The sequence below is a fragment of the Polypterus senegalus genome, chromosome 12 (genome assembly GCF_016835505.1).
Source record: "Polypterus senegalus isolate Bchr_013 chromosome 12, ASM1683550v1, whole genome shotgun sequence".
Taxonomy (NCBI): Eukaryota; Metazoa; Chordata; class Cladistia; order Polypteriformes; family Polypteridae; genus Polypterus; species Polypterus senegalus.
The window spans coordinates 52,830,925-52,857,745 of NC_053165.1; the positions used below are offsets into that span (position 1 = coordinate 52,830,925).

Genomic DNA, 26,821 nt, shown 5'->3' on the forward strand with positions numbered 1-26,821 from the left:
TGGCCATGGAGAATGACTTCAGTTGGCCTCAAAGAGGTTCTAACAAACCATTCCATGACTCCATTCTCCAGGCTGTTCTCAACAAGTTGGGAGAAACACTGATCTCAACTGGAAATACTAGCTAGAGATTGAAAGAACACTTTGAGGAACTCTTAAAGCTGGTGGATATGCTCTCTTTTAAGCAGTAGACCATGCCAGAAGGATTGGATGACACTCCTGTGTAGCGACACAACTGCAGAAGTAGATCAGGCCATAAATGTTACAATCACTAGATATTGTGGAGCTGTTATGGCTAATAACTCTCCTGTACTGCATGGAAGGCTGGAGCAGTGCCTTAAGACTAGAAGATTGGGGTGGCAACCCCTATTTTTAAAAACAGAATAATAGGGCATGATTTAAATACTGTGGGAGGAAACTCGTCAGCCAACTCAGAAAAAAAATTGCTGGGGACGTGGAACAATGACTTCATCTGACAGCTGGACCTTAGGTTTTGGGGGCGCAGTGTAGATTGTGCTAATGGACCAGTGGACCAACTTAAAGTTTGTAGGTGTTTGTCAAGCTGGTCTACACATGCTTTCTGGACTTAGAAAAAGCTTATGGTCGTTTTATATTGAGGACAGTCTTAATAAACTGTACCAAGTGCTGCTGCTAAGTGATTTTCAATTCTTAGATTTGTGGGCTGTGTTGTATAATTGGTATTAAGCACTGCCAAGTACAGTATGTGTGTTATTTTCTCTGTTCTTCATAATTTGCATTCACTGAATATCAAGATACAGCTAATGACATCCAGTTTGGAAACTTAAGGTTAATCTGCGGATTTATCAGACTGTAATCTTGGGCATACACTGAAATGTTTTACAGTTCAGTGTAAAGTGCCAGGGATAAGAATAAACACCTCCAGAGCTGAGGCCATGGTGCTCGCACAGAAGAATTGCATGTTCCCTGCAGTTTAAGGGTTGACCACGTACCCCAAATGGAGGTATGTTAAATACCTTGGGGTGTAATTTATGAGCGTGGCTAGAAGTGATTTTGCAATTGATCGATGAATTGGCGCAGTGGCCACTGTGGCGGAGAAGCATTAGCTAAGTCTTTGTGCAAAGCTGTTGATATACCAGTCATTTTACATTCCCCATCCTCGCGTATGGTCATGAGACCTAGACAGTGATTGAAAAATGAGACCTCAAGTATGAACTTCAGAAAAGAAGCTCCTGCTTCGTGGTGACCTAGGTGAGTGAAAAGCTTGGAGTAGAACTGGACTAAGATATTTACTTGTTTTAGGAATGCAGTTGTAAGGCTACCTGGGATCCTCGCATGTAAAGCGTATAATATATGCCGCCATGATAGGAAAAGACAAAGGGGCAGGCTCAAAACATGCTGGAAAGATTGCACCTGTCAGCTGTACTGGGAGCATCTCCGCAATCTCCAGGATGGACTGGAACAAGTTGACATTGTCGGGGAGGCCTGGTCAGAACTGTGAAAAGTGGAATGAAACTGATGATAAAATGCCTCTCCAGATGTCCTAAACTAAGTAATGCTTTGAGATCTCTCGAATTTATTTTCAAATGCATACATGCGTGACTGTTGGGATATTTGAAATGCATTTCAATTTATCTTAAAAGGACAGGAATCCATACTGAAAACAATGAAATTTACAGGCCTTAAATTTAAGATACTGGGAACTGCATCTCAACAATTTAAAAAATGCAACATTTACGTACAATGTGTTACGATTGTATTACTTCCCAGCAACACAAATACGCCGATGAAGAATGCCAGACAGTGCAGCTTACTGCCTAAATGCTGTTCGACACTCTCACTTATGTAGTCTTCAAGCTCTGCACTATACACTGGCTTCAGTGTGACCAGCTGCACGAATCTGTCATTTCTTAACAAGTCGTTGCATTGTCAACATAAACGAAACACGCCATTTGCACTACGACTGAGAGCCCGAAGGAATCTCTACGAGGTTTGACATTACGTAACACGTCAGACGTATGACGTACTCCGCCCCTTAGCAACGCGCTTTGGCGTCCTTCACGCTGCCTAGGAGACCAATACTAGTGGCACTGCACCGCTACCAACTTGAGGACGGCTGATTTTAACTTCGCGTCCAGCGACTGGGTGAGTATTATCGTCGGCGAGTGAAATACTATTACTGAACGTAAGAAACAAAAATATGTGAATTTTGTTTTATACATTATTAGTCTGATAGCCTGAACGCTAACTTGTTTAGCCGTAAAGTCGTTACAACAAGCTTTACACCAGAAAGAAGAACTCGACGAAATCACGGTACAGTCACTGCCAAAAACTGGGAAAACTTCATCTGGCAAGCAATCGGAATTTTTAATTTAAAAAACAGAATTCAGTTACATTAACAAAAATATTATGAAAACATCCAGCAAGGTTCTCGGGCTCTCATTTTACTTCATTGGTTTTATGATTTGTTCACGTGCCTGGAGCGCGAATCTTTTTCGCACTCGACTCTTCGCTTAACAAACAGCTACTCAAAACATTCAAGATGTACAATGCTTTTTATTTAAAAAAAAAAAAAAGATGAATTATTCCACGGAAAAACGACGCGCGCGTATAAGTGTACCTTCGGACTTTTTTGGTGCTCCTTGTCCTGTTGTCAGTTTCCCTTGAAGACTCTGATTTACTCCCAAACTCCAAAGATATGCAGATGCAATGGTTCGTGTTGATGGTTTGCACTTTTGTTTTTATGTGTTTGTCTGATATTTTATGTACTTCAGCATTGGGAGCGAATTCCTGCTTTCAGTCCTCGACTGGGAGGTTAGTCTTTGGAATCCCGAACTTTAATGACCAGATTTAAAGATGAGTGAATAATGAAATAAATATGCACGTTAAATTATTTCCAAGGCTCACAGCCACTGGTTTGTTTTCATGTCACGCTTAAGAAAGTATAATTGCAATTAAAATAATTAAAAAGTTTAAAAGTTGTAGTAGTGATGGTATTTTCAGGTAAATGACACCGTGGGTCCCAGTGTCGTTAATATAAACAAATCATAAAGACGTTGCAGCGAATGACAGCTCATAACAATACTCACTGATGAGAAATTAAATGCCGGATGACTTTAAGAGCATCTTCATTTATCCATTTCCTTGGCAGCTCGCAGCTTAGCTATTTCGGTAAGAGTGAAGACATTTCAAGTGAGGTGAGCACCAAAAATATATTTTTAGGAAAAAAAAAAAATCAATAAAAATAAATAAGTCAGCATTTATTTAGCATTTTAGCATTTAGCATTTATAGCATTTTAGCATTTAGCATTTTATAAACTGATCACCCTCCTTTATCCAGTAGTGTATTGCAGCGACTTTGTAACAATAACCTAAATAAAAGATTTATTGTATGATTTGATCAGTCCTTCCCCGCATTTCTTTCCTGAGTGACTTCAGGTCTAATGCTTACCTTGACTTTAGTGGCACTAAGTGGGTTTGGGTCTCATCTTGAACTTTAAGCTGCTATAAAATCCTACATTTCGTCTTTTTCAGTCATTCTGTTTTACACTTGCCTGTATGTTTTGGATTTTTAGTTTGGTGTAGATTACAGTTCATTTGAAGTTCAGCTTTATCGATCAGAATGTCTAGAGTAGGTGCGGCACAGTGGTAGCGGTGCTGCCTCGCAGTTAGGAGACCCGGGTTCGCTTCCTGGGTCCTCCATGCATGTTCTCCCCGTGTCTGCGTGGGTTTCCTCCACGTACTCCGGTTTCCTCCCACAGTCCAAAGACATGCAGGTTAGGTGCATTGGCGATTCGAAATTGTCCCTACCGTGTGCTTGGTGTGTGTGTGCGCCATGCGGTGTTTCCTGTCTTGCACCCTCCAGCAGACCCCGTGACCCTGAATGGATGTCTAGAGTATCCTACACGTCTGGGGAGCCAAAGCAGCTTGAAATGATCACAACTCATACAAAACTCTTCATATCAAAGGAAGTGCTTCATTTTTTCCACAGAAGTCACTTTGTATAATATCGAAGTTAAAAGCATCAATAAAGTAGATCCCCCAAGTTAACTCCAATGAATGGCAAATCACATACTCAGGGACACCAAGAAGAATTGGGTTTATGTTTAATGTTTATGCAGAGATTTGGGGGAAACTGCAGAGACTTGATGACCTTGAAGACGTATCTGGATGAGATATTGGGACAGCTCAGATATTAACTAGACCAAAGAGCTCCATGGACTGAATGGTCTCTTCTTGTTTGTCAGATTTCCCAAATTCCTATAGCATTTATCTCATCGTTGTAATGCATATCATGCATGATGTTGGTGTTTCATTCAAGTGCTGCTTGTTGCAGTGATTCTCTCTTCCTGGGTATTCATCTTTGCAAGCCATTCTCTTTTAATCATTTTCTGTTGGTGAGCTCATTTCCTTTAAAAATTGGTCTCCTTAGAGAGGAGTCCAACAACTCTCAATTGGATTAAGAGTGTTTGTGAAATGTGTTATTTGTTAATAATCTTCTTTGCGTTTATTATGTAAAACAACAAGCTTTCTGTTTTGCTCCTTTGAAGCAGAGTCCTGATACGTGACAGCTCTTAATTCACTTTGTTACTTGTATTTTTATATGTGAACATTTTAGGCTGTACACGGTACTGTATAAGAAAGAATAATAGAGATTGGTTGTGAAAACAATTAAGAGCAGGAATAAGAGGAAGCTGATAGTTTTTTTCCATGTGTCCTGGCACCTCCTTAGACCTTCTCAGATTTGTTGGTTTCTCATTTTGTTTAAAAGACTTTACTGAATTTCCATTTTCCCCTTTTTGCAGTTAATGTTTATTTTTTAAAAATGGAGACTGACATGGAAGATTCACCTGAACCTCTGGACATACAGCTTTATCCTCATCCTCCAAGCAAAAAAGCTCGCACAGACGACTCCAGCTCAGAACCGAGGGAAGGGAGCAGCTGGCACCCCAATCGGAAGTACCCGACTATCAGACAGAGGGGCTATTATTCAGATGTGCTTGTCCCTGGAGCAGACACTTTGCTGGAGGTAACGCAGTTCTGTACAGTTTCTCTTTGCTGAAGTGTTTCTCCAAATATTTAGCATTGGGTGCACTGGTATCCTCTTCCTTGGTTAAGTGGGATTTCTCTCTAAATTCCCTCTTGGGACAAATATCTATCTATCTGTCTATCTATCTATCTATCTATCTATCTATCTATCTATCTATCTATCTATCTATCTATCTATCTATCTATCAAATCCTCAGATCAGCTTAATCCAATTGAGGTTTGCAGGGCATGTCTGGTGACTTTGTGTCAGTTCTAAATTACCACAACCTTTACTCTTCACAATGGGCACTCCTAGCAGATGAGGTTGCTTCTCAGACTGTATCATATAAATTGCTACTGGAACAATGATTTCTCCCATACCCGCGTGTCCTAGTCTGCTAGTGATTCAACTGTCAAATGGCTGCTGTATTTATTAAGAGAACGTTTTGGGAATTGTTTTGTACCATATATTTTTGCCTGTAGCTTCTTTTGAGGAAAAATAGTGTTAAGACCTTATAGCCAATCATAACGTTTTGTCTATTATTCCTGGATGTAAAGTAAGCTTTGAACATATCAGAAGACATCATGTTTATAGAATCTTAAGAGTAAACTACGCTCTGCCATGTGTGGATGAAGTGAGCCCCATTCTTTGCCTGGCAGCAGTGTGGTGATGATGGTGATGATATGGAGAGCTGCAACACAGCAGTGGTATCAATGGCTCCACATTGACTTTTATCCCATCAGAACAATTAATATAATTAAATGAGAACTGTTTTACTTATTAGAACAATACAGGTTTTAAATATGCTCTGTGTTCCAAAGAAAAACACTATATTAATTAAATAGTATAAAAAACAAAACAAATCATCTTTTGGAAAAAAATTCTTGTAATATTTTATCTGTTCTGCGAATGACTGGCACCCCATCCAGGTGTTTTTCCTGCCTTGTGCCTTATTACTAGGAGAGGCTCCCGCTATCCCTCAACCCCTGCTCAGGATAAGCGGGTAAAGAAGATGGATGTTTAATTGGTTCTAAATCCAGTCACTGCATTAATAGGCAGAAATCTTGTAACATTCTCTTCTGCACATACTGAATGAGATATGGTTCTTTATACATTGTTGATTATCTGTGACACAACCGATTATATTTCAGTGTCCTTCTGCAGATATCATGGAAAGAAACGTCCTCAGCACTGCCGTGTGGTTCTGCTTCAACTTGCTTTTTTACTTTCCTGCCCATTCAGGCTAAGAATGTTTCTGTTGTTGGCTTCTTTTTTTATTAGCCTTTGCATATCTATCTTATCTATCTATCTATCTATCTATCTATCTATCTATCTATCTATCTATCTCTCTCTCTCTCTCTCTCTCTCTCTCTCTCTCTCTCTCTCTCTCTTTCATTCATATATATATATATATATATATATATATATATATATATATATATATATATATATATATATATATATATATATATATAATATATAAAATCCAACGTCTGTATGTCTGTCAGCTTTTCACGAGAGAATTACTTAACGGATTTAGATCGGGTTTCTTTCTATAATTTGCCTGAACATTCCAGTTGATTTTGCGACTTCTCTCATTGCACTAAGTATTCTAGTTCACTTGTGGCACCGATTTATTTGCGCAAATCCAAGAGAGAGTCTCTGGGCCAAGGGGAAGGTGAAGGCGGGACCTCAGGAGTGGGGAGCCGGACGGGGCCTTCCTCACTCATGCACCAGCCTCTGTTTGAGTCGCTGTACCTCTTGCCACGTGTTAGAGTGCACCTTGCCTCCACTTAGCTAGCAATACCTGCTTGTTCAACAGACATTATCATCTAGAGATTGTTAAGGAGTACCGTTTGATGTTTCTGAGAGAGAGATCAGAGTTACGTGTGTTTAAGAGGGTAGTTGATGATTGGCACAGATATCACGGCCATGTGCTCTTCTCTCCACGTGGGGGACGCTCTCAGAGCTGAACACAATCAGATACAGTGGCAACGTTTGAGTGCACCTACCTTCCGCTTGGCCACAGATACCCTACCAACTAATTAAATTTTTTGCAAAAAGATCACAGCTACATTCTCACCCCTGACAGCAAAACCAAAAATATTGAATATCGAGAGGCCATCGGATACGAAAGCTATCAATATAAACTCTTCTCAATACAAATTATTTTCTTATATTTTCCCATTACCTTGTTTTTTTTGTAAAGAAGTGCATTCCCCTGGTTTACAATATTTAAATCATCCAGAAGTAATCCCCGTAACCTTATTTTATTTTGTGTGTGCTTTGCTCCACATCACTTCCGTTTCACTTTCTTTCAAAGTGCAGCACACTGGCAGGGCCTCATTGGTTTTCTTTTACCTTCTCTTTAATGTCTCTAGCAAAAAAAAAAAAAACTTTACAATTAACATGAATTAAAATTACATCAGCTTTATTTTTACATTATTTTGCATTATCATTTTTAATAATTTAATGTTCAAATGCATCAGTCACATAATTTTCCTTTGCTGTAGTGTACAGTAGTTGTTTTAACTCATTTTTTGGCTTTACTTTTTTTACTGCTTCACTTTATTTTTCTTTTAATTATACTAGGGGGCTTTGCCCCCTGCTCACTTTGCTCCCCAACACCCCCGACTGTGCTACATGCCTGCAACTTTGCCTCTCTGCCACTCGCAAACAACAAAACTTGTAATTTCTTTGGGAAGAAACAGTACTTTTTCCTGATGGCAACACAAATTAGACGATCTACAAGTCTCCAACTTAAAGTTTAAAGCTTAACAATCTAAATACTTCTGTCGTATCACCTATGTCCATATTTTCGATCTCTTTTCACTTTTACCTTTTCGTGAACATCTCATTGAATTTTGATTCTGCGTTTGGAATTACATCGTGACAACGCAACGTATAACTTCCCGTGAGTGAATATCGTTTCTTCCTCTCTACGTGAACTTTGTCTGACAATAGCATTCACAAAAATGAGAAACGATTGAACCGTGTGCATGGTTGTAAATATTTTGGGACTTTTCCAAATCTCTATGCATAAAGTCTTGTCTCATGGGGCTTGAAATTTTCTCTCACGGGATTTCACTTTCACCAAACAACAGATCTTTTAATTCTCGCGGATACGCCTCTTCATTGGGAAGAAACGCTACTTTTCCCTGATGGCAATACGAATTAGACAATCTACAAGTCATATATTTGATCTCTCTTTGCTGTTCCGTTATTTCACCGAGTAATAATTTCCGTTTGTTTGCGCTAATGCGATCTTTACTATCATTTTTTTTTTTGAGACTTTCAAATTTTCATCCTTTCATTATCTCTGACCTACTCTGCATGTGTACTGCGCCAACGTTTTTGAATTTTTTTATGACATTCTACTTAGTCATCTACTCTTTGTCTTTTATTTCCAGCCCCTGGCGTGGATAAATCTCGACACAAAGTCCTGTCTCGTGGGACGTGAAAGTGTCTCTTTTCAAAAATCATGTTCATCGTAGGATATAATAGAGAGATTTGTAGGCCTCTCACTTTGCTTTTCTTAAAGCACTAAGGTTCAGATGCATTTCCCCATATTTTAAACTGTTTTATTGTATAAGGGGTTTTGTACTCAGATCCTACTGCTGCTGCCTTCCTTTGCAATAATTTTAAGTGAGTTGTTTTCTAAAATGCAGACATTCTAATGACGGTTATTTATGTACCTAAACTATAGTCAGATACAAAGTTAGCCACAGATGACCTGCTAACTTCATACTACTTGCACCGGTGTGTCCATCATGCTGTTTCAATGAAACAACTGAAAAGAAAAAAGTGACGTTCTGATCCACAAAACATTCGGACAGTGCTCTTGAAAAGGAAACTGAACAGTTTTGGAAATGCCTGGGGTGGCAGAATGAGAGCACTCATAACTCACGTTGAGTTTTATTAACAGCAAGAATTGCCTTCTAAATAGGAAATTGGCCAAAGTAAAAATTTTGGCCTTGCATAGAACCGAGTTTGAGACCCCAACTTTAAACCCTGAGGTTGCAGGTTCAAATCCCACTACTGGCACTCTGTGACCCTGAACAAGTCACATGACCTGCCTGAGCTCCAATTGGAAAACCAAAAAAGCCATGTAACCAATCATATCATAAATGTTGTAAACCGCCCTGGTTTGCTTTGTATCTCTTTATTATTTGTCTGCTGGTTAAGGGAAAAATAAAGAAATCATAAAAAGTGTTATGACTCTTAAAAAGCAAGTCAAGCAACATTTGGGCAAAAGAAGGCTATTCCACTAGTAACAGTAACTGGTTACCAATTACCAAGGGGTTAACATGGAAGCCTGCAGCCACTGTGGTCCTCTGCAATTGGTGTAGCACATACTGTAGATAGATATCTCAGCCACACTTCTATTTTGCTTACTTTTATTTTACTCAGTTTAATGTGCATCTGCATTCTCCCATTTTAACTAACTTCTGTTTTTATCTTGCTGTTAAAAATTTCGCTAAATATATAGCTGTTTTCTGGCAAGGTTCTGGTATTATTATCAAATAGGACGATGTGACAGAATGTACAGGTTTTAGATTTAGCTGAACAGAACTGTGTCACGCAGAAAAAGTTCCAACCTCGGGGTACATCTGAACGATAGGCTTGAGTGGACCACCAGCCCAGAGGCTGTGTATACAAGTAGGGTCAGAGGTGTGTCTGTTTCCTGAGGCGGCTGAGGTAATTCAGTGTTTGCATGTCAGTCTTGCGTGTTTTCTGTGGTGGCCAGTGCCATCTTGTATGCGACAGTGTGCTGGGGCAATGCCATTAGTGCAGGTGATGCCAACATAACCAACAAACTGATTGAAGAGGCCAAGTCTGTCTTGGTGGTTAGGCAGGATTCCAAGGAGACGATGGTGGAACAGAGGCCACACGGCAAGCTACTTACTATTCTAGACAGTGACTCTCATCCTTGGCTAAACCGAGGACACACGCTGACACAACTGGGTTGCTCCAAGGAGTGCTAGGAAAGGTCATTCCTACTGTTGGCCACCAGGCTCTATAATGAGTCACAAAACTCTATAAACTGTCCTGCTCTTTATTTTGGATTATATGGTCTCTAAGGAAAGGAACAAGGTGGTCCAGAAGCTTCTCCATCGGTGTTATTGTCTTGTGCCTTTGGAATACGCAGACATTTCCTGGCCTCTAAAGCCTTGAGTTGGAACAGCTCCACTTTATACAGGAGACCTCATGGATCTGGCACTTACTTTGTTTTGACACGATTGTATTCTAAAAACCTGGTGTATAGCAGTGGTGGACCTTCCGATCTCACTTGTGTTACAGAAATGAATCTTGACCCGTTGACAACCTACTGTAAAATCTTGGTATGATTTTTTGACAATGTCTTCAAATTTAATAAGCCAATTAACTCCATTATTAAAGCCCGTTTCTATCAGCTCAGGGTGTTAGCTAAGGTCAATCCCTTTCTTTCTGTATATGGTTTTTGAAACACTAATTCGTGCAGCTGTCTCTTCTCGGCTTGATTATTGCAACTTATTATCCATTGGAGTCACTCAGTCATCCATTTGCTCGTCTTCAGCAAGTCCAGAGCGCTGCTGCCAGGCTTCTAACAGGCACACCAAAGCAGAATCCCATCCCATCACACCAGTCTCCGCTTCTCTTCACTGGCTTCCTGTTCACTACAGGATCGAGTTTAACACTTTACTGTTTGAATGGTTTAGCCCCTGTTTTATCTTACTAACCTCTTACACCCTTACTCTCCTTCACGGTCCCTGAGGTCCTCTGATCAGAAGGTATCAGTTGTGTCAAGTTCTAGATTTAAGCTTGGAGGAGGCCATGCTTTTGCAGTAGCTGCCCCTAATAGTCTACCTTTTTATTTTCGGTCAGTACCAATTCTGGTCACTTTGGTCACCTGAAAACCTTAGTTCTTTTTTTCTGAGCTTGTTAAACTTGTATGTTTGTATTTATTTTTTGGTGTATTTATAGGTTTAATAAATTGTGACCACCAGATGTGCAATTCTGATTCCCAATATCAAATTTTTATAACATATTCATTGATTTTATTGATTTAATGTTTTCTATATCTCCTCTTGCAGTCATCCTACCATCAGTTGGTGGTGTCCTCATAGTCTGACACTTTGGGTTACTCATTTGATTCTCCAAGTTGTACTGGTGTACTGTGATATGGGGGTCAATAATGTGTGGCTCCAGGCCCAGCTGGTATTGTCCCTGGCTCCCTTTGTGCTGAATGTTACTGAGATGGTCTAGCATACAACTTAATGGACAATGACACTGTGCAATAAACTGTACCAATCACATCTCTCCATTATAAAAAAAAATCCTGGAGAGAAACACTAGGGATGCGAGATGTGATCTTTACATTAAGATCACGGAAGACACTTAAAAGACCCGCGGGACGAAAGAGATTGGCCATGGAGGGTCTCACGGGGACCTTAAACATGAGACTTTGTGCCAAGAGGTTGACCCAGGACCGTCTTGTGATGACGCAGAACATGAGATTCTTGCAAGACACGCCCTGCTTACAATCAATATCAAATAAGACCACAGGCAGCAAAACACTCACTTGTGTAAACTAAGGCTTTGAGCACACACAGATCCAGGGCTCTCAACGCATATAAAGCGTATAATGACAATACGATGACTTATAAATGAAACGTCCGACGACTAAGCAAAAAAGAAAGCAGCAGGGAGAAAAGAGACTCAAAAGCGTTAGAGAGAAAAAAGAGCAAAAAAAGAATAATCTAGGTGCAAATTCAGAAAATAAGGAAAGTAATTATCAGCCCGGAACAAGTGGAATTGAAATAAAAGCACGTCCAATCGGGCTCAGAACTAAAAGACAGAGTAAAAGACAAAGTAAAACGTTGGCACTATACACATGCAGAGCAGGTTAGAGATTATGAAAGCAGTGGAATTCGAAAGGCTCAAAAAAAAAAAGGTTGGTGTGATACACGTGGAGAAACTTAAAGAATATGAAAGTAGGAAAATTAGAAAGTATAAAAAAAGAAAGTAAAGACTGCAGTAGCGCAAACAAACAGAAATTATTACTCGAAAAAGGGAAAATAATCACCACGGACCAGGTGTCATGGGAAAAAAAAGCCGGACAAAGCGAGGTCAGAAATAAAAGACAAACAGTAGAAAACAAAGTAAAACGTGATAAAGAGGTTAAAAAACAAGGAGGCCAAACACATGCAGTGCAGGTTAGAGATAATGAAAACTGGAATTCAAAAGACTCAAAAAAAACGTAGGCGCGAAACACATGCAGAGAAAGATACAGAATATGAAAGCAGAAAAAAACAAAGACAGTAAACATCGCATTAGCGCAAAGAAAGAGAAATTATTACTTGGAGAAATAACGAAAAGGCAAATAGAGATGAAATATGTAGGTGATATGTCAGAAGTATGTAAGTATTGTAAGGTTTTGAAGTTTAAGTCAGAGAATTTCAAAAACGTGGTTTACCTCGCATGCATTTATTGGTTGCTTTGCAAAAAAAATTATTAACTGCTGTTGATGTGGATCGTTTTGTCAGTGCTGAAACTCCAAGCAGAGAAACCTATCCTGAATTATGGTACAAAGTCATTAAACACGTCTCACTGACCTCTTTAAAAAGATTCAGCATATTAGGACTCAAAAGATTCCAAATATTGTTTTTACAGAAGTTCTGAAATAAAAGTGAAACTAAAGAAATAGCAACAATTCAAAGTAAAAAAAATCTTAAAATCCGGAAAACCAAATACGGGGGTTGGCGAGCGAAGCCCCCTAGTACTCTATAATATTAATGCTGTCAAACTGGAACTGATAAAGCTATGTGCAGCTCTACCAGCATATTTCAACTCTGATATCCTTTTAGAGTTAGGATTCAATGACGCCTCTTAATTCCCCCCTGGAGTTCCTAACCTCACCTACCATTCATTAAGTTCTTACTGACTGTAAATTTTGAAATCTACAGTTTAAATGGCACTGCCACCTACTGGAGCCAGCGCATTAAGGTCAGGTCCTGAGGATCTGTCCGTACTGGCCTGTGTTAGAACGGGTCCGTGGCCCAAAAAAACTGGCAGTTTTAATAAATAAATGAATAAATAAATAATAAACTCGGTCGGCCGTGAAGGCATCTCCGGGTTGGTGCGAGGCGGTCAGCCGTCCATTAGGGCGATCGCCCTGAAACAGCTCCTCAGCCTGAAAAGGGTAGCGCAAAAGAAAGGAACAGAGTCAAGTAAATAGAGCGGACGTTAAAAGACGGGAAACGAGACAAGCTTTTGAACAGAGTGGAAGCAGGTGGACGGTAGTAAAGCCCCACGGAGGAGGGAGGGGGCATCGCTCAGGAGGAGGCTGTTGGTCATTCCTGTAAGTGAGCGTCTTTGGAAGCAGGAGCGCGCATTATGCGTTGGAGGCGCTCTAGTCGGGAGGAGCCTTTTAGACGGCAGCGGATGGAGTACATCGCACCCGAGCCGTGTGGAGCCTGGATTAGCAGCGGTTCTGGTGGAGCAGGGCTCGGGATTGGCGGCAGGATACACGGGCTGGATGAGATGAGAGTCCACATCTGCTGGTTGTCGTCTCTCCGGGCTCTGAGGTCCAAATAGGATAAGCCGGGGAGGCGTCATTTTTAAGGGAAGGCGGCGGCGCTGCTTATGTGTTTTAAAATGAGTTTCCCGCACAGCGTTGTTTTAACCTCATTTTCAACAGATTTTTCCTTTTATTGATTTTAACCACCACGTGAACTCTTTTTTATGGATTATTGACAGTTTTGAGCACTGCACATTGGGACACTCGTGTTTTTTGTGTGTTTTTTTTTTTTTTAATAAAAGCACTTTCACTTTTCATCCCCTTGCTTGGTGTGTTTTGTCGCCATCCGCCACCCTCATCCCGGCCATGACAATCGACGATGTCGGGTTCAAGAAACACCCAAAAGCAAAGAGCTGATCCGCACTGTAACATGGCCTAAGTATGTGCCCCAAGTGATGATCTACCCCAAGTGATGATCTACCCCAGGCTAGTAACCGGTGACCCACCCTCTCTACAGTGGCCTTTGTCTCATATCTGTCACACTTCAGAGGAATGTTCCCCCACTCCAGAGTTGAAGCATATCTCTTGTGGTGTGTTTATCTGTTCATATTCTGATTGGCTTTGATAATATGGCCTCAGTTCTGTGAAAAGTTCTTGCTTCAATCGGAAAAATTTCCTTTATTTGATAGTGAATGATCTCAGATCCTTCTCCAAGTCTTAATGACAATTAGGTGGTATGGTACAATACAGAACAGACCTTATTACAATATTTTCTGCATTTCACTTTTTAACACAGTTTGGGATTTAATCCTTTTAATGTACAAGTTCTGAATTTAGTGATTTTGATGGCGTGACTTGAAGGCTTCTCAAGTGTAAATGGTTTCCTTTTCTTGTTTCAGCCTTACGTTGATGGACCCCATGTTCTGCAGAGCCTGGCGAACCAAGCAGATTATGAGCCATATACGCCACATAGTAAGGAAGTTTATTATTCGTCTGTTTGATGCTATAAATATTAGGGATGATTGTCAGAGACTGAGCTCACTTTGTTCAGGTTATGCAAAATGCAATTGCATGTTGCCAATGTAAGGTCGACCAAGGTAATGGGGGAAGTAAAATCAAGATACATGTCTAGAACCATGAAGATGAGCTGCATTGGACCCAAGCATCTTGAGGCTTATTGCAGAAGGCAGGTGTTAACTGTTAGAAAGTGAGCCAAGATGAACTGAAATGAGAGAAAATAAGATTTCCTACAAAGAGATTAACTAAATGCCATAAAATGAGCTGTATATAGATAAAGCTAGCTTCAAGTGAATCTATGAAATTGTCCTGTACTGTATGTGTATCTTTATTGTAAAATAACAATCATAATGCCATTTTAATTGCTATTTACATAGCATCTTTCCCATGCTCAAGGAAATTTTAAATTGATAACTGTTTACCAAAGACTACAACTACCCTTCTGACATTAGCACTTCACTCTTTATTACTGCGATGAAACGATGAATGAAGGCGGTTTAAAACTGTTGTAACACAGACATATCTGAATGTGGTGCACCCCTGGAAGATTATATGAAGTGCAGTCTTTTTGTATTTCAGTTGCTTTAATTTCCACAGTGTATTTAAATTATTGAATACTCTTAAAAAACATTTTGTAGTCATATGCTCTGCCCAAGAAATGTGCACGATAGAAGAACAATCCAGCATAGAATTGAAAGCTTTAATATAGCCATTGGTCCGTTTTGTGAGCCTGGTTATCCTAGCTTAGGGTTGTGGGAGGGTGGAGTCAAGCCGTAATGGAGAACCAGACCACACAAGGCGCTCACACACACTCACTCACACTCACTCACACTCACACACTATTGGATCAATTCAGAGTTCCTGATTAACCTAACCTGCACATCTTTGGAATGTTTGTTAAAATCGACTATCCTGGAGAAAAAGATTAAAACTGCATGTTATATATTCTTACTTTTTTTGAAATAATTTCCTCATTAATGCATATATTCTTATTGTTTTTATTATTTTACTGCAAGCCATATTTAGCCTTTGGTGATACATGAATTAATATTTCAAAGGCTTTGACTTTGAAAACAAGACAACAAAATGAATCAAAATCAAATTTCTACAAATTGTAAAGAGCACTGACATGACAAGATTGAGTGGAAAATGGCATATATGCTTTTATAATGTGATTAGGACCTGTTTCTTATTTAAGGCAACTTTCATCATTTCTCTTTAGTGTATATGACACAGGGGAAAATGTTAATTGTCTACACATGTTAATTTTTCAATCGATGTTTTTATGTCTTACTAGTTGATTACCCAGTGGCTTCGCTCACTGAGTGCAAGGGAAAAAATAAAATGTAGTACAGTATATAAATTATTAAACGTTAAAACATTAACATGTAAGAAGTAAAGATACATTGAGCAGTACTGGAGTGCTTTCTGATAAAGTACTTTGTAAAGGCGCTATAACACAACGGGTAGGTAGCACTATCTATCTATCTATCTATCTATCTATCTATCTATCTATCTATCTATCTATCTATCTATCTATCTATCTATCTATCTATCTATCTATCTATCTATCTATCTATCTATCTATCTATCAGCAGCTTAAATGTATTTGGATCATTTCTCGGTAGCAGATCCCTTTTGAAAGGCGCTACACGACCGCTGTGGTATAGAAATTACATTTTCTATGTGATCCTGCAGATTTCTGCCTGACAACCCTGCACTACGTGCCTGTGATTTAAGAGAAAAATTATTCTGAGAAATGTGGACGCTGCCATTCCATGCTTAACGGGCAGAAGGTCCAAACAATTCCCAAGTCCAAAACTTAACATGAGGAGGTCGGTACATCTTCTTAGATGTAAACCCTCCATCTTCTTAAAAGAATTTATCACAAAAGCAACCTTGAATGTTGCGGGGTTTTAGTGACCTGAACTCACCTTAAGGGACAGTAAGTAGTCGTAAAGCGCAATTTACAAAGAGAGTTTTGCTTCGATGGTGCCGTTAACACTCATTCGCGAAGATTTCCATACTCCCAAGGGCCCGACGGGGCACTCGAAGTGGCACAAACAGTTCAAGAAGAGAGGACGCTGCCCGAAACTGCGAAGCTCTCAACCCAGCAGAGCAGCCCGACATTCTGCGCCTCCCAGGCTCCACTTTGTTCTCACGACCCCTCGCCGCTGAAGGTGATGTTGTCTTCATATTGTTTACACTTCGGCGCAGTTAAAAAGTAGAAAGACGTAAAGCTGTTTTCCTCATCTCTTCTACTATCAAGTACTGCCAATTAACAAAAGTTATATTGTTGCAGTTTCCGTGACAGTCACGTGGGCGAATAAATAAAACTTCTCTGTCAGAACGCGCCCGGTGGTGAACGGCTCAGCGCTAGAGTCCAGAGAGGAGGGCTGGGAGAGGGCGACGCAGGGCACATTTCTATGGGATAGATCGGCGTGTTTGTGTTTACTTCTTTTCAATATCAGTAAAATAACTCTCACACAAATAACAATTTGTAAAGAAGATATAAAAATGGCATCCACAACGGAAGTGATTAGTTCCTGTATTATAAAATGTTCTATGGTCATACATAATTTCCGTTTTGCGTGATCATACGTAATTTCCGTTTCAAACGCGAAAAGAATTTTATATGTATAGATGTACGTAATAAAACCTTAAAATGTATTTCCGCACTAAAAAGTTGCACTGTCCTGACTTTGGATGTGAAATCATAAAGTTTCAGTCCTTCTTTGTTTATTTTTTTACATTTTCTACTAGTATTTCTTATAAATACTTTTTAGAAATATATGTTTGTTATTACAGCACCTTTCTGTGCATACAGTATTTTTCTAACAATAGTTGCAGTTTTGTAAAGCTGTTTTGTGGTTGCTGCCATGTTGTTTGTGTAAACCGTACTTATTGCTAGTCATAGTAGCTGATGAGAATCCTATTTAGGATGGTGGCACTGTAATGTTGATATCCTATCTTTGGGATATTATTCCCATTTCTTCTAAATGTGCTAAACATATATCTGTATATTGCTTTTAACAGTAGACTCCTTCAAGTCACCTGGAGACTTTCAGTCTCTTTTGGATGCACAGTTAGCACGGCCCATTGGTTTCATCACTCCACCTACAGACTTTCCCCAACGAGGATATGAACCCAAAGTTCAAGTGCCATACACAGTCTTGCCTGGACAGTGTCCTCGTAAGATCGAAATTGAAAGGTATGTATGTTCAAGTCCAACATGGTCTTAACATAGAAAGAACTTCGGAAGTGAAGACCAGTGTGAGGCTGGAGGCTGGCCTTGCAGATTGAAATTTAATGGCTTAGGGGAAAGGTTTAGGTTGCCATCTTAAAGGAATACTCTGCTCAATAATGATATTTGTAGTTTGTAGTGAAGGCTGAGAAAAATCTTTAATCTCATGTTTTCGTCGCGAATGGATATAGCAAATTTTCTGATAGAATGCGACTGACTGGTGACCAATGCTGGACAACAGCAAACAATATGAAAACTGTCCATGGAATTATTTTATGTTACTCGTGTTTCATAATCTGTGTGTCAAATCAATCGTATGTTCACAATGTGCAAAATACATGCATTTTTTGTGCTAAGATGTTGTTAAATAAATAACTTTAGAAAATAAAAGTAGTTTACAAACAGAAAGCCCCTTGTTACCACATCTAAATTTAAGACTGAACTCTTGACCAATGAAAGAGGAGGAGAGTGAGACTTCCTGTTTGTTGGCTACATTCATTTTCCAGAGTTGTTAACAACCAACTAATGCTACCTGTCAAAGACAGGTAAATTTAAAAATATTTTTCTTATGTGTACCTGTCTTGACCGTTGCTCCCTCTCTCGAGTCCCATAAAGCCTGCTTCTCAGATTCTGTCATTTCAACATGCTTTTCTCGGCTCCTGTCCGCTATCATAGTTCTTGTTTTTGAAGGTATCTCTCAGCATGGTTCCTACACCTTTACTCCTCACATGTCTCACATTCGCACTTCCATTCTTGATTGTGTCACTGAAGTCAAACTAATCAACCTGATTTCTCTGAGGGACTGGACACACACGCAGTGTTTTATTATATAGTAGATATATTCGCATAAAATACATGTGTTTTGCACTTTGTCAGCATCTGCATGGATGACTTGATGTGTGGATTATGTGACATAAGATTTTCTTCATGGATGTTTTTGATACTGTCTGCCACTGTCCATCGTTGATCACCATTGAGTCCCATTTTACCAAAAACATTAAGTCTGTTCTCCATGAAAACATGAGGTGAAACATTTGTATTATCCAATTTAATATCACTACAAGCTACATGGAATAAGTAACAAATAAAAAAAGTATCATTTCTTGACATTGTGTATTCCTTTAAGAAGTGTTCTCCTTATAGGCTAGAGATGGTCAGTTTGTAATCCATAACTTCTCTTACTGTTTTTTGATTTTTGTCTTCTCATATGTAATGCAATCATGCTAGGCGGAGGCGACAGTACTTGAGCCAAGACATTTCCCTTCTACTGGAAGAAGCAGGGATTGATTCCAACATGCTCATGCCACGTCTCTCTAAAGCTAAAAGCTGGTCTGCTATGGAGAAAGAGGCACCCTTACCCCTGCCTTATCTACCCTTGGAGGTACAGTAGATCTAGATCTGACAGCTTTGACACAGCCTGCACGATTTCATTGGAATTACAATTTTTAAAATTGCCATTCAGAGTTTCCAGGGAGTAGATTGTTTTTTCTTGTCTACGTTTCTTTTTGTTACTCTCTACAAGACACCCTTTATCGCCTTTATTTACTTATACAATGTCTATATATTGCTTAACAGCCCATCATATGATAGGTAGCAAGCATGTGAATGAGAGTCAGCTTCTAATTTTGCTTTTAGGCTTAGACACTTTTTCAGAATGACAAGACAAATTGTCCATTCAATTAAACTTTTAGTTTTAATACTGGAAATTCTCTTAGCACCACTCTTAACCTTGAATTCATAGTGCTGATCATGCTGACCCCAACCGTTGTCCCCTCTGTGCAGTCAATGTACATTGTCAGTCAACAGTCACCCATAAGCCATTTCTGTGGATGTAACCAACAGATGTTGCTAACAACGCTGTCATTTCACGCTTCTAATTGTGGCACTGTCCCCGCTGTGCTGCGTGTGTTCATCAATTGGCCACTTAAAAGTAAATGGAGGATGGCATGGCACATAAAACTATTATCCTTTAGCTTCCACGTCAATAGAACTCACAAATACCCTCCAACAACTTTGATATGTGAGTAGTAGGACCAGTGGGATTGTTTTCTCTATTCTATTAAAATTGTGCTCATCTGGGGGTGCTTGACCAACCAAACTGTTGAAGCCTTTTAGTATCTTCTCCAGCTCAGACATAAATTATGCTTTTATTAAGTAAATTAATGATAAGAGTTACAACTGAAGTCTCTAATTTTACCAGTTGTCTTTTAAAGCATTTGAAAACCTGCACAGGTTTTAAGGCTGAGGTTTCCCTATTACCTGATGCTGTGAGTAGGGATCTTCTCTTAGAGCAGGTAATATACTTTTGGCCTGTCCTCAGCATGCTTTCTTTGTCCTTAGTATGCTGAAGTAAATGGAACTCCCTTGCCAGGGACCTTTTTTTATGCTAGTGCTAAACCACATAATGGAAGTGACATACTGATAGACTGACTGTCTATTGTTTCCTACCTTATTGAACAAAGTTGCCTCCTACCGTCTTCAAGTTCACTGTTGAGTCATGTCCACTTACTGTCACATCTGGTGCCCTCACAGAAAAAAGAACACCCTTTGAGGCATCAGGAGTTCTTTATGTTTAGCTCCTCTTTGTCCCTGGGCTCCCATACCATGATAGAGGGAGATGGTGAAGTGTTGGGGACTGACCTGGTACCCTCTTTTTAAGAAGAAACTGAAAGTCTTGAATCAAAAGGTCCAAAAATAGTGTAAAGTACAGTGGGTGTTTGATTGCTTTTCTCTTCAGGCTTTTAATAATTGCACAACTCCATTCCCTTTGGATCTTGGTTCTTCAATATACACCAACTTTGTTCTTTAAAAAAACAATCAGGAAACTTGAAAATTCCTCCTGATGTCCGAAAGTGATATTAGGATGCATCTTGGGACTCATCTTTTGGTCTGTGAGTGAAAGAAAACAGAGTGTTAACAAATGTGCTTCCTCAGGCACTGATGTCATTGTGCATACCTTATAAATCTCCTGTAGATGATATATATTGTCACAAAAGCCACGATGAGACAAAGCAAGGTTTGGGGCAGCCACTCGTATAATTTGTTTTCCTGGCTGCAAAGTGTTCTTTTTAAATGATAGCGCTGTTGTGCACAAAACTGAGTCCAATACAGAACTGAGGGCATAGGGAAAAGGAGGAGGTTTTTAAAGGGGAAGACAGGAAGTGAGATCATAGGGGTTGAGCTCATTGAGGTCTTCAGCCATTGGTTCGAGCCCGAACGTGACATCACAGGGGCCGGAGACGGCAAGGTCTCCTTTGATAGGCTCGGTCCCGGAAGTGACGTGAGGAGAGCCAGGCGGAATCTCCCGGGAATGGTCTGCAGGCAAGGAAGAAAAAGAGTCAGTGTACTCTGCCACATCCTGGTATGTCTCAGAACTGTCCTTACCCGAGCCCTTTAGCTGCCTCCCATGCGCACGTGTGTGACATATATATATATATATATAGTGGCCTGCAGTAAGCGCACCAGCTCCCCAAACCTGTCACAGATAAACGTGGACATAAGTTCAGCAACACACTTTTCAGTAAAGGCACGTTTCCACATTTTCTGAAGCTCCAGTAGTTTTATTATTGATGCCAACTGGTGCAGATTATGTCAACATTTCTTTTCACAACAGGTTTTTGATGATGAAGGTTTTGATTGCCGCTCCCCTGACGACTGGTTATCTCTTGGATATGATCCAGGACTAAAGGACAGGAAGCCCATACCAGGAAAGGCACTGCTGCCAGATGATGACGACTTGGGACATGGTAGGCTTTGATTAATTGTATACTCTAAATCCAAAAAAATAAAACAGCAAGTGCTGTAGAAATTGAAAGGGAGAAGATTTCACAAAATGCAACCTAGCCAGTTGTAGGAAGCAGCGTTCACTGAGAAGTGCTCCTCTTACAAGCAGGGTTCTTTTACCAAAGGCAGAGATCACTAATAACACTAGACAACAACGACTTTGCTTTCTTAATAGTTTTGGGTGTATGTTATAGATATTTTCCCTGCTGAACAAGTTTAAATTTACCTAAAAAATTTGCAATTTTTTGTAATTGTCTTTTTTGTGATTACCTCTCATACTGTAAGCTTACATATACAGTACAACAACTTCAGCTTGGATATCTGTGGTGATCTACAAGTAATGGCACTCCTACTAGGAATGCAGCTTGGATATACAAAGTACTTGCCCTGTGAAAGACTCTCTTTACATTTAAAAGAACTGGCTGCTCCATTTGGTTCCAGGACAAAATAGTGTGACATATAAACCATGTGTTGACCCAACAAAGATATTTTTGCCTCCTCCTCATATAAAACGCTAACTGATGAAACATTTTATGAAAGCAATGAACAAGGAAGGTGAAGGTTTTCAATATCCAAGACAGACGTTTCTGCACACCTCCATTCCCTTTGTATCTGGGTTTATCATAGAACACCAACTTTACTGGTCCCAGGGGGAAATTTGGCTTTTTACAGAAGTTCTTTAAATAAATAAATAAATAAATAAGTAGATTAATATATATACACACAAACACTATGGTCTGAACACACACCAGAATGACTAAAAAGAAAGAAAACATCTGACTTGGCAGTCACAGCCACAACGAGGCATTACACAGACATATTGCTGTTGGTGTAAAGGACTCCCAGTAGTGTTTCTTGACACACTTCTGCTAAATTGTTTGTTGACTGAAAGTCCTCAGTGTTCGAATATCATAGAGAGGATGCACAGCATTGTTCATAATGACACTCAGTTCCCATGAAATTTATCATGTTATCGAATAATGGGTGAAGATACCAGGATTATAAAATGTTCTTTGCTTCTAACTGTTTCATGTCTTAATTCTGTCCTCCATGCAGCTGAACCACAGAGCAGTATTTTATTCTACACGTGGCAAGGTGTTGGAGTCCTGGACTACGACCCACAGGCCAAACTCTACCTGGTGCACAAAACCGACTCTAATGGGCTGGTGAGAGACTCGGAGGGCAAACCCGTCCTCAATGGAGGCAGAAACGAGAAAGGCAAGAGCATTTTTGCAATAAAGGTATTGGAAGGCATGAAACTGAGGGCAGCATGGGTGGAGCAGTGATATGTGCTGCTGCTGCTGCTGCCGCCTCACAGATCTGGGCACCAGAGTTCCATTCTCAGCCTGGGTGTCACATTTCCTAGGTCGGTTTTTCTCACATCCCACTAATGTGAAGGCTATCTTAACTAGCAAGTTTGGATCATGCTGGGATCAGAAAATGAGTGTAAACTTCCATGATGGTGTCCTCTGATGCATTCGTGCATGGTATCACTTGTGACCCAAAAAATGACAAATGGGCTTAAAAGCTGGATAGATACAGTATATTGAAATTATGAAAAGTGCCTATAAGTCAAAGAGTATGAAAGCAGGTAATTTGCACCACATAGTTTGAAAAGGGCCAGATTAAATACCTCACAAAAAATACCTGTTGTAACATAGTATCTTAGCTTCTCTCACTTTTCTTATGGTGATATTGTAATATTTTCTGTCTCCAGGGGAGTACGTAATGCTGCCTTGCCAGTACTGGGTACCCCGGGTCCGCCTGCTGTTCTGTGCAGAAGATCCTTGTAACTTCATGAAGCGTGTTGTCAAGGCTAATGCTCTGCGACAGAAGACAGAAGCCCTCCTGCGTTACAACCTCTATGTGGACTGCATGCCTCTCAATGAATCCTACCGCCTAAGCCCAGAAAGCAAAAAGAAAATGGAGCACTGGGCACTCAGTACACCAGGGCTGCGTCCACATCTGTGAGTAGATGGACAGGGACAACATGGCACTGGCAGTTAGACTCCTGACTTAACACTGTGAACTCTATGGGGAGGGGAGCTCCATGTCTTAGATGATTGTATTTGTTATAGATAGGTGATCAGACACCTTTAAGAATTAAAAATCGGGGAAAAAAATTAAAGAGCTTCTTATGATGTGTAAACGTCAGGAAGATTAATATAAACATCTTAAAACGTTGATGAGAGTCCAATGCTGTATAAGCAGGCTTAAGCCTTATACAATAACTTTGTATAGTACTGTATGTTGGGGAATGAATTTTGACCTGACAGCTAAGTCATATCACAGTAATTGTATTTAAAATTCATATTGTCAAAAATGTTATGTTATCTGATTTGCAAACCTAGAAATCATTTACATTTCAACTATAACGGTTTTCATACATCAACTAGCTGTGTAAGCCTGTGCTGTAAAAAGCCCGGTCTCCTAGAAACCCTGGATTCTTGCACTTGAATCAATCAGTTGTGCATTAGCGGCTAAGCGAGGTTCTCTTTCCTGTGCGGTTTCATTTTGCTGAAATGCTCACCTCCCTTGTCTATCAGCGGCTAAGCAAGTTTCTCTCTCCTTGGAGGTTTCGTTTTGCAGATGTGCTCGCCTCGCTTGTGTTTTAGTGGCTAAGCGAGTTTCTCAAATCTCGGCAGTTTCACTTTGGTGACAGAGTCGCTTTCTTTGAGATTCACACTGTAGCCTCACACTTCTGGGCCGGACAGACAGACACACTTCCACGTGTAGATATTTATATATAAGATGATTATGTCTACAAGGCTAATGATCCAAGTTCACATTAATTTGCTAAAATACTGGGTGCACCAACAGATATTCCAAAAATCCCTTTCTTCTGCAATAGACGATGACAATGCTTTGAATTTTCAGGTTCTCGTACACTGGTGCAGGATGTAATAGTTGATTATAGTCATAATGGTGTTCTTACTGGAGGGAATTTGCTTTTGATTAAACATTCCAAACAGAGTAAGAAGGTACCAAAAAAATAAACAAAAGCACCACACACTCCTCTCAAATGTCAGGCTCGGCAGCTGGCTGAATGTGCTTTTTGTTTGTTTTTTTATTTTTGTATTTATTGCTTGGTTTTTTGTGATAGTTTGTTGGCTGGCCGTCTCCCTATGATCCCTGGGATTTAAGAAGAATAAAATGGTTTAAGTTTAGTGATGTTGTCTAAGTATGTCAGCATATTGTGGTGAGTATTGTCACAAAAGGTGACTTCTTATATAGTGGTATTACGTTAAATTTGGGTCAGGCAGCACAACAGCATTTCAGCACTTCTTGTCATTTTTGGAAAGACTCCCGGTTTGGTTTTGGCTTTGTTTGATCTCTTCTTTATAGTAATTGATCATTCTGTTTTTCAAGTTATGCTAGGGCATCACTGAACAAACCTCTTTTGTGCTTAATATGCTCTTTAATTTCTTAGCTCTTGTGTTGATAAGGAGATAGTTTAAATAGGCAGGTGCTTACACGACCTACACAGGTTTGGCTGAATGAGACAAGCCCTGGTAGGTTCCTCTTAAGGCTGAACTTCAGCTCTTTTTTGTTAAGCAAGCAAAAGTACATTTTGGGGGCTTCTGTTTTCTTTATTTTTTTTGCCCTCTCATTGCTTAAATTGTTTCTCATCACCAGCGTGTTGACTCATGATACTTTTTGTGCCAGCTTAGTCAAATATGAGCCATTATTATTATGCGGTTTTCTCTGAAATTTCTCTTCCTATTAAGATTTGAATTTCCTTTTGAATTGTTCTCAGATTTCCCCGAAGATAGCAAAATCGTCTTTTTGTTGTTTTTGAGATTTTTAACACCTAAAGAATCCAGTTGTGTAATCCGAATTTTATTTAGAGCTTTGGTTTAGAAGTTGGTTAATTTTTGTCGCCTCTCTTGACAATACTTTGTTTTCCTATTGAGCTATTCAGTTATGTGGCTTTTCTCATGATGTGCTAGTCACTAGTATCCACGATTAGACCAAGCCTAGCAAATTACTTTCTGTAAAATTTTGATTACAGGTTATTTGAATCTAAGATCTGGCTTTGGACTCTGACTTTTGGTGTTTTCGATTTTGACTCCAGTTTGATTGTAGGTTCTGATCCTTGCTTTGGTCTTTGATTCCATTGTTTTTCCTGATCCTCACTCTTTTGATGGACTGCCCTTTTTGTAGTTGGCACACTTTTCTGACACTGTCATCTTCATTCCCCTTATTCTGAGTTCATTGTGTTCTGGTAAGGAACAATCCTTACATGTCCTCCTAAATTCTTCATCTAGCATCCTACACAGTACTGTGGCCACCATGCTAAAGCATCGCTGATCAATCTAAAGTGCGAGTCCTGGGGATCTAATTACAACACAGTGTCTCTGTTACTGTACTGGCACAATGGCATCCACACACAGACCACAAGGTAATTACCCTGCTGGCCTCACCAGAACCTCTTCCAGCAGCAACGTTAGCTATTCCTAGATGGTCTCCCATTCAGCTATCGGCCAAGCCTAAACATGTTTAACTTCAGGTACGTGTTCTGTTCTGAAGCGCAGGTGGTAGGACAGACAGACATGGCAAATGCACATACAAATAAATGTAAATGTAATCTCAGCATGAAACTGGTCACAACTCCTATTAAGTTTGTCCAAAATATTAGGCAGGATTCCTGAGTGATTAAGATGCTGTACTGTAATCCACAACACAGCTTGTTTAGTCCCCGCCACTGACTCTCTATGTGACTTTAGGCAAACCTGTCAGTGTTCCACTCATAAAAATATATCGGCACATCTAATTTTTATGTCCCTTATGAAAAACATGTAAGATCAATAATTGCTTTCTAACTAACTCCTTTCCTTTTCTCTGAAATTGCAGTCTTCAGAATTGCCTGAACCGTCTCGATAAAGAGATCAGTCTCACCTATGGACGCGCGATGAACAAGATCTGCTTCGACAAAGTTGTGATTTCCAACCCTGAAGAGTTTTCCTTTATTACCTTGCCAGACCACAAGGAGGAGTCAGTTCGCATTCTGGGTAAATGGATGTGCCTGTAAATGTTTTGCTGTCAAGCCCCTTGGTCACAGTTCAGGGTACTCATACACGTGTTTTAGACTTGTGTGAATGCAGCAGACGTAAACTGTGCATTAAGTGGCCTATTTCCGTTCCAGCAGTAAAATGTGACTGCTGTTAGAGCAGCTTTCAGCAAGTCTCCTGTCTTCAGAATCCTCGTATGCACAGTAGATAGACGCACCTCGCTATTTCTTGTAGTAGTGACATTCTCAATCAGCCGCAAG

General features: G+C 39.9%; 1 protein-coding gene across 1 annotated transcript in view; it reads left to right on the forward strand.

Annotated features, from left to right (window-relative positions):
- The first annotated feature begins 2,032 nt into the window (after window positions 1-2,032).
- The window catches only part of dnah1 (dynein, axonemal, heavy chain 1), a 145,803-nt gene continuing 121,014 nt past the window's right edge, over window positions 2,033-26,821 (forward strand). Inside the window, exons 1-9 of the mRNA XM_039771584.1 lie at window positions 2,033-2,121; window positions 4,782-5,005; window positions 14,405-14,477; window positions 17,559-17,733; window positions 18,994-19,147; window positions 21,380-21,512; window positions 22,606-22,767; window positions 23,267-23,516; window positions 26,404-26,561. Of these exons, the coding sequence (XP_039627518.1) occupies window positions 4,802-5,005; window positions 14,405-14,477; window positions 17,559-17,733; window positions 18,994-19,147; window positions 21,380-21,512; window positions 22,606-22,767; window positions 23,267-23,516; window positions 26,404-26,561 (1,309 nt within the window). The 5' untranslated portion in view covers window positions 2,033-2,121; window positions 4,782-4,801. The remainder of the gene's footprint in view (window positions 2,122-4,781; window positions 5,006-14,404; window positions 14,478-17,558; window positions 17,734-18,993; window positions 19,148-21,379; window positions 21,513-22,605; window positions 22,768-23,266; window positions 23,517-26,403; window positions 26,562-26,821) is intronic.